Raw genomic sequence first — 17,944 nt, forward strand, 5'->3', positions numbered from 1 at the left:
GAGACATTAGTAAAATTTGGTCTCATACGCTGATTGGAAAATGTAAATGAATAGTTTTAATGAGTAAATAAATATGCCAGATATAGCAAGTATTCCCAGTAACTAGCATTACATCAAATACCATCTCATATCTTCGTTGTCCTTTGAAAATGTGTCCCTTCATAGATTTCTTCTATTAACATTTGTTTTAAGTGTTTTTGTTGGGATAGATCTTTACTAAAGTGATGAAGTATGGAATCATGGTGGATAAATTTAGTTCAGGTTGCCTTATACCTAATGCAAATAAATAATTGTAATGAGAACATGCAAATTAACTAACACCATACTTGTGGGTGGTACATCATAATATAATTGCTTTGGATTTATTAACATACAGAGTAAAAGTATAATTTGCAATTTGGATAGAACAAGAAGTAATTCCTTATAAATTTCACTTCTAAGCGGCAGTTACCACTATCAAAAGCTTCCTTTAATAATACTCTCTGTCTCCATGGATCCCATGTTTCCAAAGAGTTTTTCTCTCACACAAATGCTTTTTAAAAAAACCAGTTTTATTGAGATCTAGTTCATATATCAGGAAATTTATCCTTTTAAAGTGTACGATTCAGTGATTTTTAGTTTATTTAGAATTCTGCAACCATCACATGCTGTCTAATTTCAAGACATTTTCATCACCCCAAAAGGAAACTCCATACCCATCAACAGTCACTGTCCATCCCTCTTTGCCCTCAGCTCCTCAGAACCACTAATACATTTTCTAGTTATATAGATCTGCCTATTCTGGACATTTCATATAAATGGATTCATATATTATGTGGCCTTTTGTGACTGACTTCTTTCACTTAGCATAATGTTGTCAGGGTTCATCCATGTTGTACCATATAGCAGTACTTCATTCCTTTTTATGGTTGAATAATATTCTCTCACATGGATATAGCACATTTTGGTTACTCATTTGTGAGTTGATGGACATTTGGATTGTTTCTACTTTTTGGCTGTTTAAATAATGCTCCTATAAACATTCATGTACACATTTTTGTGTATACATATATTTTCATTTCTCTTGGGTATTTACTGAGAAGTGGAAATGCTGGGTCATATAGTACCTCTATGTTTAACCTTTTGAGGAACTGTCGAACTATTTGGCTGCACCATTTTACATCCCCACCCACAATGTATGAGGGCTCCAGCATCTTGATATCCTCACCAATACCTGTTATTATACACCTTTTTGATTATAGCCATCCTAGTGGGTGTGGAGTGATACCTCATTGTGGTTTGACTTCCAGTTCCCTGATGACTAATAATGTTGAGTATCTTTTTTCTTAATAAATTTATTTATTTATTTTTGGCTACATTGGATCTTTGTTGCTGACCCACAGGCTTTCTCTAGTTGCAGTGAGCAGGGGCTACTCTTTGTTACAGTGTGGGGTCTTCTCATTGTGGTGGCTTCTTTTGTTGCGGAGCATGGGCTCCAGGCGCGCAGACTTCAGTAGTTGTGGCATGTGGGCTCAGTAGTTGTGGATCGCGGGCTCTAGAGCACAAGCTCAGTAGTTGTGACGCACGGGTTTAGTTGCTCTGCAGCATATCGGTTCTTCCTGGGCTAGGGCTCGAACCCTTGTCCCCTGCATTGGCAGGTGGATTCTTTTTTTTTTTTTTTTTTTGCGGTACGCGGGCCTCTTACTGCTGTGGCCTCTCCTGTTGCGGAGCGCAGGCTCAGCAGCCATGGCTCACGGTCCCAGCCGCTCCGCGGCATGTGGGATCTTCCTGGACCGGGGCACGAACCCGCATCCCCTGCATCGGCAGGCGGACTCTCAACCACTGCGCCACCAGGGAAGCCTGGCAGGTGGATTCTTAACCCCTGCGCCACCAGGGAAGTCCTGTTGAGTGTCTTTTCATGTGCTTATTTGCCACTTGTATATCTTCTTTGGAGACATGTTTATTCAGATCCTTTGTCCATTTTTAAATTGAGTTCCTAGGTAAACTTTTAAAAAAAAGTAAAATTAAAAGCATTGAAATTTTTTTAATAGTTTGAGGGTTTTTAAAAAATTTTTATTTATTTTATTTATTTATTTTTGGCTGTGTTGGGTCTTCCTTGCTGTGTGCGGGCTTTCTCTAGTTGGGGCGAGCGAGGGCTACTCTTCGTTGCGGTGCACGGGCTTCTCATCGTGGTGGCTTTTCTTGTTGTGGAGCAAGGGCTCTAGGCACATGGGCTTCAGTTGTAGCACATGAGCTCAGTAGTTGTGGTTCACTGGCTCTAGAGCAAAGGCTCAGTAGTTGTGGTGCAAGGGCTTAGTTGCTCCACGGCATGTGGGATCTTCCTGGACCAGGAATCGAACTCGTATCCCCTGCATTGGCAGGCGGATTCTCAACCGCTGTGCCACCAGGGAAGCCCAAAGGATTGGAATATTCCTCAAAAAGTTAACTATAGAATTTTTATATGACCCAGCAATTCCACACCTAGGTATATCCCAGTAAAATTGAAAACGGACACTCAAACAGATACTGGTATGCCAATGTTCATTGTAGCATTACTCCCAGTAGACAAAAGGTGGAAACAATCCAAATGGCCATGAACAGATGGATAAACAAAATGTGCTTTAGGCACAATGGAATATTATTCAGCCATAAAAGATGAAATTTTGTTAGCTGCTACAACATGGATGAGCCATAGAAACAACTTGCTAAGTGAGATAAGCCAGGTACAAAGGACAAATATTGAATAATTCCACTTAAATGAAATATCTTTAATAGGCATATTGAGAGAGACAGAAAGTAGATTAGAGAGTTACTGCTTAATGAGTATAGAATTTCTCTTTGGAGTGATGAAAAAGTTTTGGGGATACATAGTCGTGATAGTTTAACAACACTGTAAATGTAACTAATGCTGCTGAACTGTACACTTAAAATTGCAATATTATGTTATATATATGTTACCACAATAAAAAATTTGTTTTTAATTTTTAAAAAAGCATTTAACAACCTGTAAAGAAATATTTGTAAGAAATATCTTATAAAGCACAAAATGTAATAGCTTTTCATCAGAAGAAATTTTAATGGTACAGTCATAAGAAAATAAAATTAGCCTTTCCTAGTATTCAAATAAATTCAAACTAGAACAATAACATGGCATTTTTCAGTTGTTAAATTGTTTCACATATAGGCTCTTTTATCCTCTGCTAGTTGCATTTTAAATTTGTAATGAACTTTCTGCAGGGCAGTTTGACAGTATATACCAAGGACCTTTAAACATGTAATGTACTTTTAGAAATCTGTCCTGGGGACTTCCCTGGTGGCGCAGTGGATAAGAATCCACCTGCCAGGGCTTCCCTGGTGGCGCAGGGGTTGAGAGTCCGCCTGCCGATGCAGGGGACACAGGTTCGTGCCCCGGTCCAGGAAGATCCCACATGCCGTGGAGCGGCTGCGCCTGTGAGCCATGGCCACTGAGCCTGTGCTCCGCAACAGGAGAGGCTACAACAGTGAGAGGCCCGCGTACTGCAAAAAAAAAAAAAAAGAATCCACCTGCCAATGCAGGGGACACGGGTTTGATCCCTGGTCTGGGAAGATCCCACATGCCGCAGAGCACGTAAGCCCCTGTGCCACAACTACTGAGCCTGCGCTCTAGAAACCACATTCCACAACTACTGAAACCCGCGCGCCTAGAGCCCGTGCTCCACAGCAAGAGGAGCCACCGCAAGGAGAAGCCCGCGCACTGCAATGAAGAGTAGACCCCGCTCGCCACAACTAGAGAAAGCCCTCACGCAGCAACGAAGACCGAACAGCCAAAAATAAATTAAAAATTAAAACTTTAAAAAAACAAAACAAAAGAAATCTGTCCTGAAATATACAGGGCTTTATGTGTAATGATTTTATTTGCCAAAACATTGTTCATTACAGTGAAAATTGGAATCCACTTAAATAAATAAATTATGGTTCCTCTCTCAATGGGAATATTTCTCCATTCAAAATTAGGGTTTTTTAAAAAATGTAAGCAGATGCATGTATCTTTTCAAATTAGTGTTTTGTTGCTTTTTTTTCCAGATATATATCCAGGAGTGGAATTGCTGGGTCATATGGTAGTTCTATTTTTAGTTTTTTGAGAACCCCCCGTAGTGTTCTCCACAGTGGCTGCACCAATTTACATTCCCACCAACAGTGTATGAGGGTACCCTTTTCTCCACATCCTCAGCAACATTTGTTATTTGTGTTCGTTTTGATGGTAGCTGTTCTGACAGATGTAAGGCGGTATTTCATTGTGGTTTTGATTTGCATTTCCCTGATTATTAGTGATGTTGAGCATCCTTTATTGTGTCTGTTGGCCATCTTCATATCCTCTTTGGAAAAATGTCTATTCAGGTCTTCTGCCCATTTTTTAATTGGGGTGTTTGCTTTTTTGATGTTGAGTTGTATGAACTGTTTATATATTTTGGATATTAACCCCTTATCAGTCATATCATTTACAAAATTTTCTCCCATTCATTCAATGAAGTTGTCTTTTTGGGGTTTTTTGTTTAGTTTTGTTTTTTAATTAATTAATTTATTTATTTATTAATAAACAGGCTTTCTCTAGTTGTAGCAAGCGGGAGCTACTCCTCATTGTGGTGCGGTAGCTTCTCTTGTGGCAGAGCACGGGATGTAGGCACGTGGGCTTCAGAAGTTGCAGCTTGTGGGCTCTAGAACCCAGGCTCAGTAGTTGTGGCGCATGGGCTCGGCAAGTGGGATCTTCCTGGACCAGGGCTCAAACCCGTGTACCCTGCATTGGCAGGTGGATTCCTAGCCACTTTGCCACGAGGGAAGTCCCTGTCGTTTTGTTTTTGCTGTGCAAAAAGGTTTTAAGTTTAATTAGGTCCCATTTTTTTATTTTTGCTTTTATTTCTTTTGCTTTAGGAGACTGATCAAAAAAAATATTGCTATGATTTATTTCAAAGAATGTTCTGCCTATGTTTTCTTCTAGGAGTTTTATGGTTTCTGGTTTTGCATTTAGGTCTTAATCCATTTTGAGTTTATTTTTGTGTATGGTGTTAGAGAATGTTCTAATTTCATTATTTTACATGTAGCTCTCCAGTTTTCCCAGCATAACTTACTAAAGAGACTGTCTTTCTCCACTGTATATTCTTGCCTCCTTTGTTGTAGATTAATTAACCATAAATGTGTGGGTTTATTTCTGGGCTTCCTATTCTGTTCCATTGATCTATTGTCTGTTTTTGTGCCAGTGTCATACTGTTTTAATTACAGGAGCTTTGTAGTGTAGCCTGAAGTGAGGGCACGTGATTCCTCCATCTCTGTTCTTCTTTCTCACGACTCTTTTGGCTATTTGGGTCTTTTTGTGTTTCCATACAATTTTTAAGATTATTTAATCTAGTTCTGTGAAAAATGCCATTGGTATTTCGATAGGGTTTGCATTGAATCTGTAGATTGCCTTGGTTAGTATGGCCATTTTAACAGTATGAATTCTTCCAATCCAAGAACACAGTATATCTTTCCTTCTGTTTGTGTTGTTCAGTTTCTTTCATCAGTGTCTTATAGTTTTCTGAGTACGGGTCCTTTACCTCCTTGGGTAGGTTTATTCCTAGATATCTTATTCTTTTTGATGTGATGGTAAATGGGATTGTTTCCTTAATTTCTCTTTCAAATAGTTTAATGTTAGTGTGTAGAAATTCAACAGATTTCTGTATATTAATTTAGTATCCTGCAACTTTACTGAATTTGTTGGTGAGCTCTAGTAGTTTCTGGTTACATCTTTAGGATTTCCTATCTGTGTTGCCGAACTTAGGTTCAGCTGCTCACTGTTTGAAGGCCAGTACTTGAGAGAAAAGTATTGGTTAGAAAAGAAAGGTTGCTTTATTCAGGAGGCTAGCAACCTGGGGAGAAGGTAGACTTGTGTCCAAAAACCAACTCTGAAGATTCTGCTTGACCATGAAAGTTTTTAAAAGGAGAATAATTTTTGGAGGTGATCAGGATCTTGTTATCTTCTCCTGTGTGCACACTCTCTTCTGATTGGTTGGTGGTGAGGTAACAGGGTGGTATTCCAAGAATCTTCTGCTCAGCCTGAAGTGACCATCCTCCACCTGGGTGGGGGCCTTAGTTCCTGTAGGAGAACTCAAAGGTATTTTTATGTATATTCCTTTAGGAGGCATCAGGACCCTGCTTTATTGCTGCACAGCTGTTTCTTGACTATTCCTCCTTTGTTTCTACATTCCCTTCCTTCCCTGATTAGCAACTGTTTGAATCTGCCCTTTGGAACTCAGGGAGTGTCAGGAGGCTGAATGAAGCCTATTTCCTACAAACAAGAAACAGGGGACATGAAAAGGACTTGCACCTGGGAGGGTCCCACAGGGTCCTGCTCACTTTCATCCATAGTGTCATGTCATCTCCCAATAGTGACAGTTTTCATTCTTCCTTTCCAATTTGTATTCCTTTTATTTCTTTTTCTTATCTGATTGCTGTGGCTAGGACTTCAATACTATGTTGAAAAAAGTGGTGAGAATAGACATCCTTGTCTTACTATTGATCTTCATGGAAATGCTTTCAGCTTATCACCGTTGAGTATGATTTTAGCTGTGGGTTTGTCATATATAGCCTTTATTATGTTGCAGTATGGTCCCTCTATGCCCACTTTCTGCAGAGTTTTTATTCTAAATGGGTGTTGACTTTTGTGAAAAGCTTTTTCTGCATCTATCAAGATGATCATATGGTTTTTCTTTTTCAGTTTGTTAATGTGGTGTTCAAAAAGATACATGCACCCCAGTGTTCATAGTAGCATTATTTACACTTGCCAAGATATGGTAGCAACCTAAGTGTCCATCAACAGATGAATGGATTAAGAATATGTGGTATAAACACAAGAGAAAGAAAACACCTACAATAACAAACCCTAAACAATTAAGAAAATGGGAATAGGAACATACATATCGATAATTACCTTAAATGTAAATGGATTAAATGCTCCAACCAAAAGACATAAACTGGCTGAATGGATACAAAAACAAGACCCATATATATGCTGTCTACAAGAAACCCACTTCAGACCTAGGGACACATACAGACTGAAAGTGAGGGGATGGAAAAAGATATTCCATGCAAATGGAAATCAAAAGAAAGCTGCAGTAGCAATTCTCATATCAGACAAAATAGACTTTAAAACAAAGACTGTTACAAGAGAAAAAGAAAGACACTACATAATGATCAAGGGATCAATCTAAGAAGAAGATATAACAATTGTAAATATTTATGCACCCAACGTAGGAGGACATCAGTACATAAGGCAAATACTAACGGCCATAAAAGGGGAAATCGACAGTAACACAATCATAGTAGGGACTTTAACACCCCAGTTTCACCAATGGACAGATCATCCAAAATAAAAATAAATAAGGAAACACAAGCTTTAAATGATACATTAAACAAGATGGACTTAATTGATATTTACAGGACATTCCATCCAAAAACAACAGAATACACTTTCTTCTCAAGTGCTCATGGAACATTCTCCAGGATAGATCATATCTTGGGTCACAAATCAAGCCTTGGTAAATTTAAGAAAATTGAAATCGTATCAGGTATCTTGTCCGACCACAGTGCTATGAGACTAGATATCAATTACAGGAAAAAGTCTGTAAAAAATACAAACACATGGAAGCTAAACAATACACTACTTAATAATGAAGTGATCACTGAAGAAATCAAAGAGGAAATCAAAAAATACCTAGAAACAAATGATGATGAAAATGCGAAGACACAAAACCTATGGGCTGCAGTAAAAGCAGTTCTAAGAGTGAAGTTTATAGCAATACAGTCCTACCTTAAGACACAAGAAACATCTCAAATAAACAACCTAACCTTACACCTAAAGCAATTAGAGAAAGAAGAAAAAAAAAAAACCCAAAGTTAGAAGAAGGAAAGAAATCATAAAGATCAGATCCGAAATAAATGAAAAAGAAATGAAGAAAACGATAGCAAAGATCAATAAAACTAAAAGTTGGTTCTTTAAGAAGATAAACAAAATTGATAAACCATTAGCCAGACTCATCAAGAAAAAAAGGGAGAAGACTCAAATCAAGAGAATTAGAAATCAAAAAGAAGTAACAACTGACACTGCAGAAATACAAAGGATCATGAGAGATTACTGCAAGCAACTATATGCCAGTAAAATGGACAACCTGGAAGAAATGGACAAATTCTTAGAAATGCACAACCTTCCAAGACTGAACCAGGAAGAAATAGAAAATATGAACAGACCAATCACAAGCACTGAAATTGAAACAGTGATTAAAAATCTTCCAACAAACAAAAGCCCAGGACCCGATGGCTTCACAGGCATACTCTATCAAACATTTAGAGAAGAGCTAACACCTATCCTTCTCAAACTCTTCCAAAATATAGCAGAGGGAGGTACACTCCCAAACTCATTCTACAAGGCCACCATCACCCTGATACCAAAACCAGACAAAGATGTCACAAAGAAAGAAAACTACAGGCCAATATCACTGATGAACATAGATGCAAAAATCCTCAACAAAATACTAGCAAACAGAATCCAACAGCACATTAAAAGGATCATACACCATGATCAAGTGGGGTTTATCCCAGGAATGCAAAGATTCTTCAATATACGCAAATCAATCAATGTGATACACCATATTAACAAATTGAATGAGAAAAACCATATGATCATCTCAATAGATGCAGAGAAAGCTTTCGATAAATTCAACACCCATTTATGATAAAAACCCTCCAGAAAGTAGACATAGAGGGAACTTACCTGAACATAATAAAGGACATATGTGACAAACCCACAGCCAACATCGTTCTCAATGGTGAAAAACTGAAACCATTTCCACTAAGATTAGGAGCAAGACACGGTTGCCCACTCTCACCACTCTTATTCAACATAGATTGGGAAGTTTTAGCCACAGCAATTAGAGAAGAAAAAGAAATAAAAGGAATACAAATCAGAAAAGAAGAAGTAAGGCTGTCACTGTTTGCAGATGACATGATACTACACATAGAGAATCCTAAAGATGCTACCAGAAAACTACTAGAGCTAATCAATGAATTTGGTAAAGTAGCAGGATACAAAATTAATGCACAGAAATCTCTTGCATTCCTATACACTAATGATGAAAAATCTGAAAGTGCAATTAAGAAAACACTCCCTTTTACCCTTGGAACAAAAAGAATAAAATATCTAGGAATAAACCTACCTAAGGAAACAAAAGACATGTATGCAGAAAACTATAAGACACTGATGCAAGAAATTAAAGATTATACAAACAGAGGGACAGATATACCATGTTCGTGGATTGGAAGAATCAACATTGTGAAAATGACTATACTACCCAAAGCAATCTACAGATTCAGTGCAATCCCTATCAAACAACCAATGGCATTTTTCACAGAACTAGAACAAAAAATTTTACAGTTTGTATGGAAACACAAAAGACCCCGAATAGCCAAAGCAATCTTGAGAAAGAAAAACGGAGCTGGAGGAATCAGGCTCCCTGACTTCAGAGTATACTACAATGCTACAGTAATCAAGACAGTATAGTATTGGCACAAAAACAGAAATATAGATCAATGGGACAGGATAGAAATCCCAGAGATAAACCCACGCACATATGGTCACCTTATCTTTCATAAAGGAGGCAAGAATATACAGTGGAGAAAAGACAGCCTCTTCAATAAGTGGTGCTGGGAAAACTGGACAGCTACATGTAAAAGAATGTAATTAGAACACTCCCTAACACCATACACAAAAATAAACTCAAAATGGATTAAAGACCTAAATGTAAGGCCAGACACTATCAAACTCTTAGAGGAAAGCATAGGAGAACATTCTATGACATAAATCACAGCAAGATCCTTCTGACCCACCTCCTAGAGAAATGGAAATAAAAACAAAAAGAAACAAATAGGACCTAATGAAACTCAAAAGCTTTTGCACAGCAAAGGAAACCATAAACAAGACGAAAAGACAACCCTCAGAATGGGAGAAAATATTTACAAATGAAGCAACTGACAGAGGATTAATCTCCAAAATTTACAAGCAGTTTATGCAGCTCAATATCACAAAAACAAACAACCCAGTCCAAAAATGGGCAGAAGACCTAAATAGACATTTCTCCAAAGAAGATGTACAGATTGTCAACAAACACATGAAAGAATGCTGAACATCATTAATCATTAGAGAAATGCAAATCAAAGCCACAATGAGATACCATCTCACACTGGTCAGAATGGCCATCCTCAAAAAATCTACACACAATATATGCTGGAGAGGGTGTAGAGAAAAGGGAACCCTCTTGCACTGTTGGTGGGAATGTAAATTGATACAGCCACTGTGGAGAACAGTATGGAAGTTCCTTAAAAAACTAAAAATAGAACTACCATATGACCCAGCAATCCCACTACTGGGCATATACCCTGAGAAAACCATAATTCAAAAAGAAGATTCATGTACCACAATGTTCATTGTAGCTCTGTTTATAATACCCAGGACATGGAAGCAACCTAAGTGTCCATCAACAGGTGAATGGATAAAGAAGATGTGGCACATATATAGCCACATATAGCACATATATAGGGAATATAGCCAATATTTTATGGAGTATAACTTTTAAAAATTTTGAATCACTGTAGTGTATATCCATAACTTACATAACATTGTGTGTCAAGTATACTTCAATAAAAAATTTTTCTGGTGAAAAAAAATTTTAAACCTAAGCAGGTATAAGATGTTAGAAGCAGATTGTTTTACATAATGAACAATTACTTTTTATTATTTAAGAACAGAAGATGGACAAGTAGAGATAGTGAGTGGAGACTTAACTTTGAGAAGCTTGTCTCTGGAGGGGAGATAGAAAATGGGAGTTAGAAGTAAAGCAATTTAAAAAGAAAAAAGTGTATAGTAGGAGAAATACAAAGATGTCTGGACTACAGGGAAGAAACCAATAGAGATAAAGATTTTAGCAGGGGGATTTTTGCAGTAACTAACTCCTGTAGCTGTAATACGTCTCCGGTCAAAAATGTATTAGGTATCTGTGGCAGTGTATCATTTTCTTTAGGTTGTTGTAAATGTTGAAAATAGTTTGGGGCTTCCATGGTGGCGCAGTGGTTAAGAATCTGCCTGCCAATTCAGGGGACATGGGTTCCAGCCCTGGTGCGGGAAGATCCCACATGCCACGGAGCAACTAAGCCCGCAAGCCACAACTACTGAGCCTGCGCTCTAGAGCCCCCCGAGCCACAACTACTGAAGCCCGCGCGCATAGAGCCTGTGCTCCGCAACAAGAGAAGCCACCGCAATGAGAAGCCCACACACCGCAACAAAGAGAACCCCCGCTCGCCACAGCTAGAGAAAGCCCGCGCGCAGCAACTAAGACCCAACACAGCCAAAAATAAATAAATAAATTTATAAAAAAAAATAGTTTGGAGACTGTTAGAAGTCTCAGACCCAGATAATATTGCCTTTCATAAAAACTCTTCCAGCTTATTTGTCTTTGACTAGGCAGAGAGGGAGAAAGAGCTAAAGGAGAGTGAGAATTGGGGGATGGCAGAAAAGATGAAGAGAGAGAAGCTACCTTATGAACTATGAGGACATTAGTCACTGAGGTTCTTAGCCTTGGGAGAGTATTACGACATCCAGTCATATAAATTCCTAATACCAATTTCTTTATCTTTTTCCCTAGGTTGGGGTTATGGCCAGTACTATGTTAAACTAGATGTTTAGTAATGATAATAAATTTGTATTGATACAGATGATGATCATAGTTTTCAAAGCATTAAGTTTATTATTCAATAAATATTTTTTGCATTTAAGGGAGGAAAAGACTGAACAGTTGTTGGACTGTAAACAAGAACTTGAGCAAATGGAAATAGAACTAAAAAGGCTGCAACAAGAGGTTTGTACCTGGAACTTTTATTATATAGGATCAATTGGAAATTGATTTTTCTCCTTATAATATATAACATTTGCCTTACTGCTTCCTGAGGTTTCATGAGATCCAATGACTTTTTCAGTGTTTCTCTCTTCAAAAATGCCACAACCAAAACTAGAAATCAAAACTAGAAAGGTCTTTGGAGTTTTCTTTTTTCTCTATTAGTTCTATTCAAACTTTGCTAAGATTCCAAGGAGACTCTTAGGACTGGCCCAGTTCCATGTTTCTCTTTTTTATGTATTGGCTTCTGTGGGCTTGGAAGCTGGAACACCTCTAGGTCTCTGCTGTCTGATGGTGCTTTATGTTAACCTTATATATGACAGAATGCTTTTTAATTTTTCACTGTTTCTACTAAATAAGATCCAAACTTTTACTTTTTTAAATACTATTTTTATTTTTCTAATGCTTTGTGTTTTTTCATCTTGAACCAAGACTGTTTAAGCATTTGCTTCTTTCAATTACTCTGTAATGTTTCGTTTTCATTTAGAGGTAGTACAAGAGGTCTTCTTTAACCCATAAATGGTAAGGATTGGGGTAAGGCTGGATAATTATTTCTTCTCCTTACTTCACCTAACCTGCCATTTTAAATTCAGGAAACATTTCACTTGTGGAATCATAAACTGGGAACTTTCTAGATGAATGAATCTAGGGATCATAATTTTTAGTTTTAGGTTTGCTGTTGCTGCTATTCCACTTCTTGGTAGCAGGGTTTTTTTGTATTTGTGTTCCATCTAAAATTGTGGTTCTCAATCTTTTTGGTCTCAAGACCCTTCTTTACTCTTGAAGATTAATGAGGATTATTTAATGTGTATTCTCTTTACTGGAATTTACTATATTTGAAATCAAAACTAAGAATTTTAAAAGTATTTATTAATTCATTTAAAAATAATACTCAATCCACTCCACGTTAACATAAAAATTATATAGTAATTAACCATTATTTTCCAAAACAAAAAAAAAATTAGAAGAATAGTAGTCTTTTATATTTTTGGCAAGTCTTCTTTAAATGCCTGGATTAATTGAAGACTACCAGATTCTCATATCTATTGAATATTTCTGCATTCAATCTGTTAAGATATCACATGCCATGTATGTAGCCTCTGGAAAACTCCACTGTCCCTTCATGAGAGAATGAGAGTGAAAACAGCAAGTACTGTCTTAGTATTATTATGAAAATAGTTTTGACCTCATGAATTCCCTGGAAGGGTTTCAGGGACCCACAGATTTCCCTGGATCGCACTTTGATTACTGCTACTCAAAGGATTACAAGAGGGCTTTAAAAAGGTTGAATTTTAATACTTATTTCAAATGGCGTAAAGATATGCACTAATCATATGCAAGTAATCATTGATGTGAAAGTATTAAAAACTCAGCATGGGCTTCCCTGGTGGCGCTGTGGTTGAGAGTCCGCCTGCCGATGCAGAGGACACGGATTCGTGCCCCGGTCCGGGAAGATCCCACATGCCGCGGAGCGGCTGGGCCCGTGAGCCATGGCCGCTGAGCCTGCGCGTCTGGAGCCTGAGCTCCGCAGCGGGAGAGGCCGCAACAATGAGAGGCCCGCGTACCGGAAAAACAAACAAACAAACAAACAAAAAACTCAGCAGGGTTTTGGTAACATGTCTGGATAGAAACATTATTTCTCTAAACTTTTGTAAGAGTTTGCCTCTTCTGTGTTTTTACTATCTGGCATTTTAAAGTTAACTTTTCACCTTAAATTCATTGCAAATGGTTATGTTGAGGAGAGGTTTACTTACTTTAAAATATCCTGAATATTTTTTACATTCTTAATGGAGAACATTATATATAAAAGTTTTTATACAGCATATGCTTTTATTTTTGTATAGAAACATTTTTTTTAATTTTATTATTTTTTTTAATATTCATTTATTTATTTAGCTGCACTGAGTATTAGTTGTGGCGTGCAGGATCTTCATTGCCATGTGCAGGATCTTCATTGCTGCATTTGGGATCTTTAGTTGCAGCATGTGAACTCTTAGTTGCAGCATGTGGGATCTAGTTCTCTGACCAGAGATCAAACCCACTCCCCCTGCACTGGGAGCATGGAGTCTTAGCCACTGGACCACCAGGGAAGTCCCTAGAAACATATATGTTTAAAATGCATATTCTTGGTTTTAAAAAAGGCTTTTTTATCTCCCCATTTAAAAAAAATAATTAAGGTGTAATTTATATACCATTGAATTTACACTTTTCGCAGTCCATCGCCTTAACCACTTGGCCTCATCGTCCCACAAAAATCACACTTTTAAAGTACACAAGTCAGGGACTTCCCTGGTGGCGCAGTGGATAAGACTCTGCGCTCCCAATGCAGGGGGCCTGGGTTCAATCCCTGGTCAGGGAACTAGATCCCACACGCATGCCGCAACTAACAGTTTGCATGCCACAGCTAAGGACCTCATGTGCCGCAAGTAAGGAGCTGGTGAAATGCAACTAAGGAGCCCGCCTCCACAATGAAGACCCCCTGCAAATAAATAAATAATTTTAAAATAATAATAAAGTACACAAGTCAGGGACTTCCCTGGTAGTCCAGTGGTTAAGACTCTGGGCTTCCAATGCAGGGGACACAGGTTTGATCTCTGGTCAGGGAGCTAAGATCCTACATGCCACAGGGCGCGGCCAAAAAAAAAGTACACAAGTCATTGTTTTTTGGTATTTTTTTTGGTAAATTCTTCAAATTGTACAACCCAAGGATTATCAATTTGAAAATAGAAAATAATATTTTAAATATTAATATGTGTTTATATTTAGAACATGAATTTGCTTTCGGATGCTCGTTCTGCAAGAATGTATCGAGATGAATTAGATGCGCTTCGGGAGAAGGCTGTCAGAGTTGATAAGCTGGAAAGTGAAGTTAGCAGATACAAAGAGAGGCTACATGATATTGAATTTTATAAGGCAAGAGTTGAGGTATGTTATGTAATTTAAACCATTCACAGTTCTTTTCTTTAGAAGTATTATGATTTTTCAAAATGCATTTAAAATGCACTTTAATAAATGTAAGGAACTCTGGAAACATTGAGCAAACTGTAAATAGCATCAGGTGTTTATTTTATGATAGATTAGCATATTGGTTAGACTTGTAAAAAGGGATTTTTGGATTCTATTCATTTTATTGAATTCTTTGGAGCTCTTCTTTCATTCCTTCATTTAGTATTACATGTAGTGAACACTTTTGAAATCACAATAAAGTATATATCTCTACTAATTTCTAACTCGTCCCTAGAAGTGAGTGCGAAACACATTTCTGATTGCTGCTCAACTCAGAATACTAAATTAGGATCAATGAAGGGGAAATCAATATCTGTCTCCCTCTCTCTCTCTCTCTCTGCCCCTCCCCCCACCTCTCTCTCTCTCTCTCTCTCTCTCTCTCTCTCTCTCTCTCTCTCTTCCCTCCCACCCCCATTTGTCTTCTCTCTTTATATATATGTATGAACAAAGAAAAAACAATTTTTCTTAGTTAATGGTTGCAGTTCTGTGTTACATGATGTTGAGTTTGACAGCAAGAATCTGAAAATCCTTGCTTCTTGGCATTCTTTTTTCCTTTCTCCATGATTTCTTCATTGTCTGTAAACAGAGGAGATTTTGGTCAGTTTTAATATGGGGATAAGAAAGAAGGAGTATGCTAAATCAGGAAATGAAAACATTATAAGAGAAAGTTAGAACTTAGCCTGAATGTTACCAGAAAATAGACCCAATAGAGTGCAAAGATAAGGTGTATATTTGTTCTTTGTCAATTGTTTAAATAGGCGTATGCATGGCACTATTAAGGGATCCTCATGGATGCCACTGTTTTAATATACTTTCTCTTGACTTCAGCTTATAAACTGTAGGCTTAAACTTAGCAATATAGATTTGTGAACATGTCTTCAAAACATACGTAGGAGTTTAAAGATGTTTATATAAAATATTTATTGATAAAGCCTTGGTTTATGATTCTGTGAGTCTTAATTCAAGTCTTGGTATTTTACTCAAAAACCCCAAATTCTTCACTTTCAAGTAGAGAGAAACCTAAATCTATTTCAGTAAATTAATTAAGCCCTGATTCTATGGCGATTGGTGTCTTAAATATCTGGAAGACTACTTACACTGAGTTCCTTATCCTTGTGACTAAGGAATTTAAATATACCCTGACAATTTCATGTGAAATTATAGTAGTATTATTCATCCTAATGTAAGTCCTGAGTATTTTGTTTATATAATAACTTAAATTCTGGGAAATAAAATGAAACCAACTATGTTTCTGTTACTCAGTAGCTTTACTCTTGCATAGAACTGTTGATAAAGACCGCTTAATGTCTTACTTTATAATAAAGAATTTTTATGTTTCAGAGCTTTAAAGATTAACATATTAATGTATTTGTGACAAATAAAGCCTACCTGAAACGTTTACAGGAATTAAAAGAAGACAATCAAGTTTTATTAGAAACAAAAACCATGTTGGAAGACCAATTAGAAGGAACTCGAGCTCGTTCTGATAAATTACATGAATTAGAAAAAGAAAATTTACAACTGAAGGCTAAACTGCATGATATGGAAATGGTACGTATTATAAGATAGATTTATTACATGGCCTGTAAGTAAAAATTCTAAGATTTATCTGATTTCCCTATAGTGACAAGGTTGGTTAGTGTCCTTAAGGCCTTAACAGAGAAGAGATAGCTAAATAAATTAGATGCTTCCAATTTTATATGAATTCAGAAGTAGTAGAAATTTCTGCTTTTGTTACAGAGGGGTATTATTTATTAATTTTGACTACTGCTTTTCAGAAAACCCTAATAAGCCGTTGTGCAGACACTCCTTTAGAATATAGAAATACAACTATTTGCTAAAATTTATCATTGGGTCAGAAATCATTTGTTATATCATTAAAACAACATAATGACTATGAAGAGGTGTTTTCAGTGTCCCCAAAGATCACTATAAAAAGATGTCAAAGACCTGATCAGTTTAGTGACTGGCAGTAATAATTATAATTGATTACTAGCTTCAAATTGTGAAAATTTTAAGGAACTCACAATTTATCTCATTATACAGTTTCTGATAAATGAAAGTTATAAGTAATAAAATATTAGCTTGAAATTGTACTGTTTCTTAGCTTTCTTTTCTCTCCCTACTCCCTGCCAATAAAAAAGGAGCGTGATATGGATAGAAAAAAGATTGAAGAATTAATGGAAGAAAATATGACTTTGGAAATGGCACAGAAACAAAGTATGGACGAATCATTACATCTTGGCTGGGAGCTGGAACAAATATCCAGAACTAGTGAACTTTCTGAAGGTATTTCCGATACTCTTTTTTTATTTAAATGGATGAATGAATAAATGAAATTGTATTTATACTTACATTTCTGGATATTTCATTGCTGTTCTTTATTTTCCCTGGTTGGAGATGTCGCAAAAGGCCACATATCTCTCTAGATAGAATTTCACAGAGTAATGTGTTAATTTCCATATGCCTGGGTCTGGTCCTTATCTTTGCATGTCTTGTAACTCAACTTTGAGTGCAGTAGCAGATTCGATCAGTTAGGCACAATTTCATGTTCATATCACAATAAACTGGGATATCAGTTTATTTATTTTGAGAGATACAGCCATCTACTAAATAGAAAAGAAAAGTCATTAGCTGGTCACCATGTTCTTTGACTTTAGGCAAACCTAAATAGGAAATCAGAATGCAGTGGGAATATTCTTTGGTGAATATGTAGCCAGAATAAAGCAAGTTAAGGATCTTTATGGCTACTTTCATCAGTATGTTGGATTTTGGGATTATACCTACCATTTATACCCTGGAGGTAATGAAAGACCCCAGATAAATTTTTAACTTTTGGCTCTATTTCCCTAGGCTCCACATTAACTTGTCCTCTTTATTAAAGCTGGGGCACACACATACAATGTAGCTTTTTGTGTTAAAGCTTTGAGTTTGCTAATACTGCTATACAATACTTTATTGAAATTATACCCAGGTCACATTTATTTGAATTAGACTCGTTCCCT

General features: G+C 37.0%; 1 protein-coding gene across 10 annotated transcripts in view; it reads left to right on the plus strand.

The window, feature by feature from the left end:
- The window catches only part of CCDC88A (coiled-coil domain containing 88A), a 192,386-nt gene that overhangs the window by 124,747 nt on the left and 49,695 nt on the right, over nt 1-17,944 (plus strand). For all 10 annotated transcript variants that reach the window (XM_067705001.1, XM_067705002.1, XM_067704999.1 and 7 more), the window contains 4 exons: nt 11,816-11,897; nt 14,700-14,858; nt 16,344-16,490; nt 17,084-17,228. In XM_067705001.1, coding sequence (XP_067561102.1) covers nt 11,816-11,897; nt 14,700-14,858; nt 16,344-16,490; nt 17,084-17,228 — 533 coding nt within the window. The remainder of the gene's footprint in view (nt 1-11,815; nt 11,898-14,699; nt 14,859-16,343; nt 16,491-17,083; nt 17,229-17,944) is intronic.

The sequence above is a fragment of the Pseudorca crassidens genome, chromosome 14, assembly GCF_039906515.1.
Source record: "Pseudorca crassidens isolate mPseCra1 chromosome 14, mPseCra1.hap1, whole genome shotgun sequence".
Taxonomy (NCBI): Eukaryota; Metazoa; Chordata; class Mammalia; order Artiodactyla; family Delphinidae; genus Pseudorca; species Pseudorca crassidens.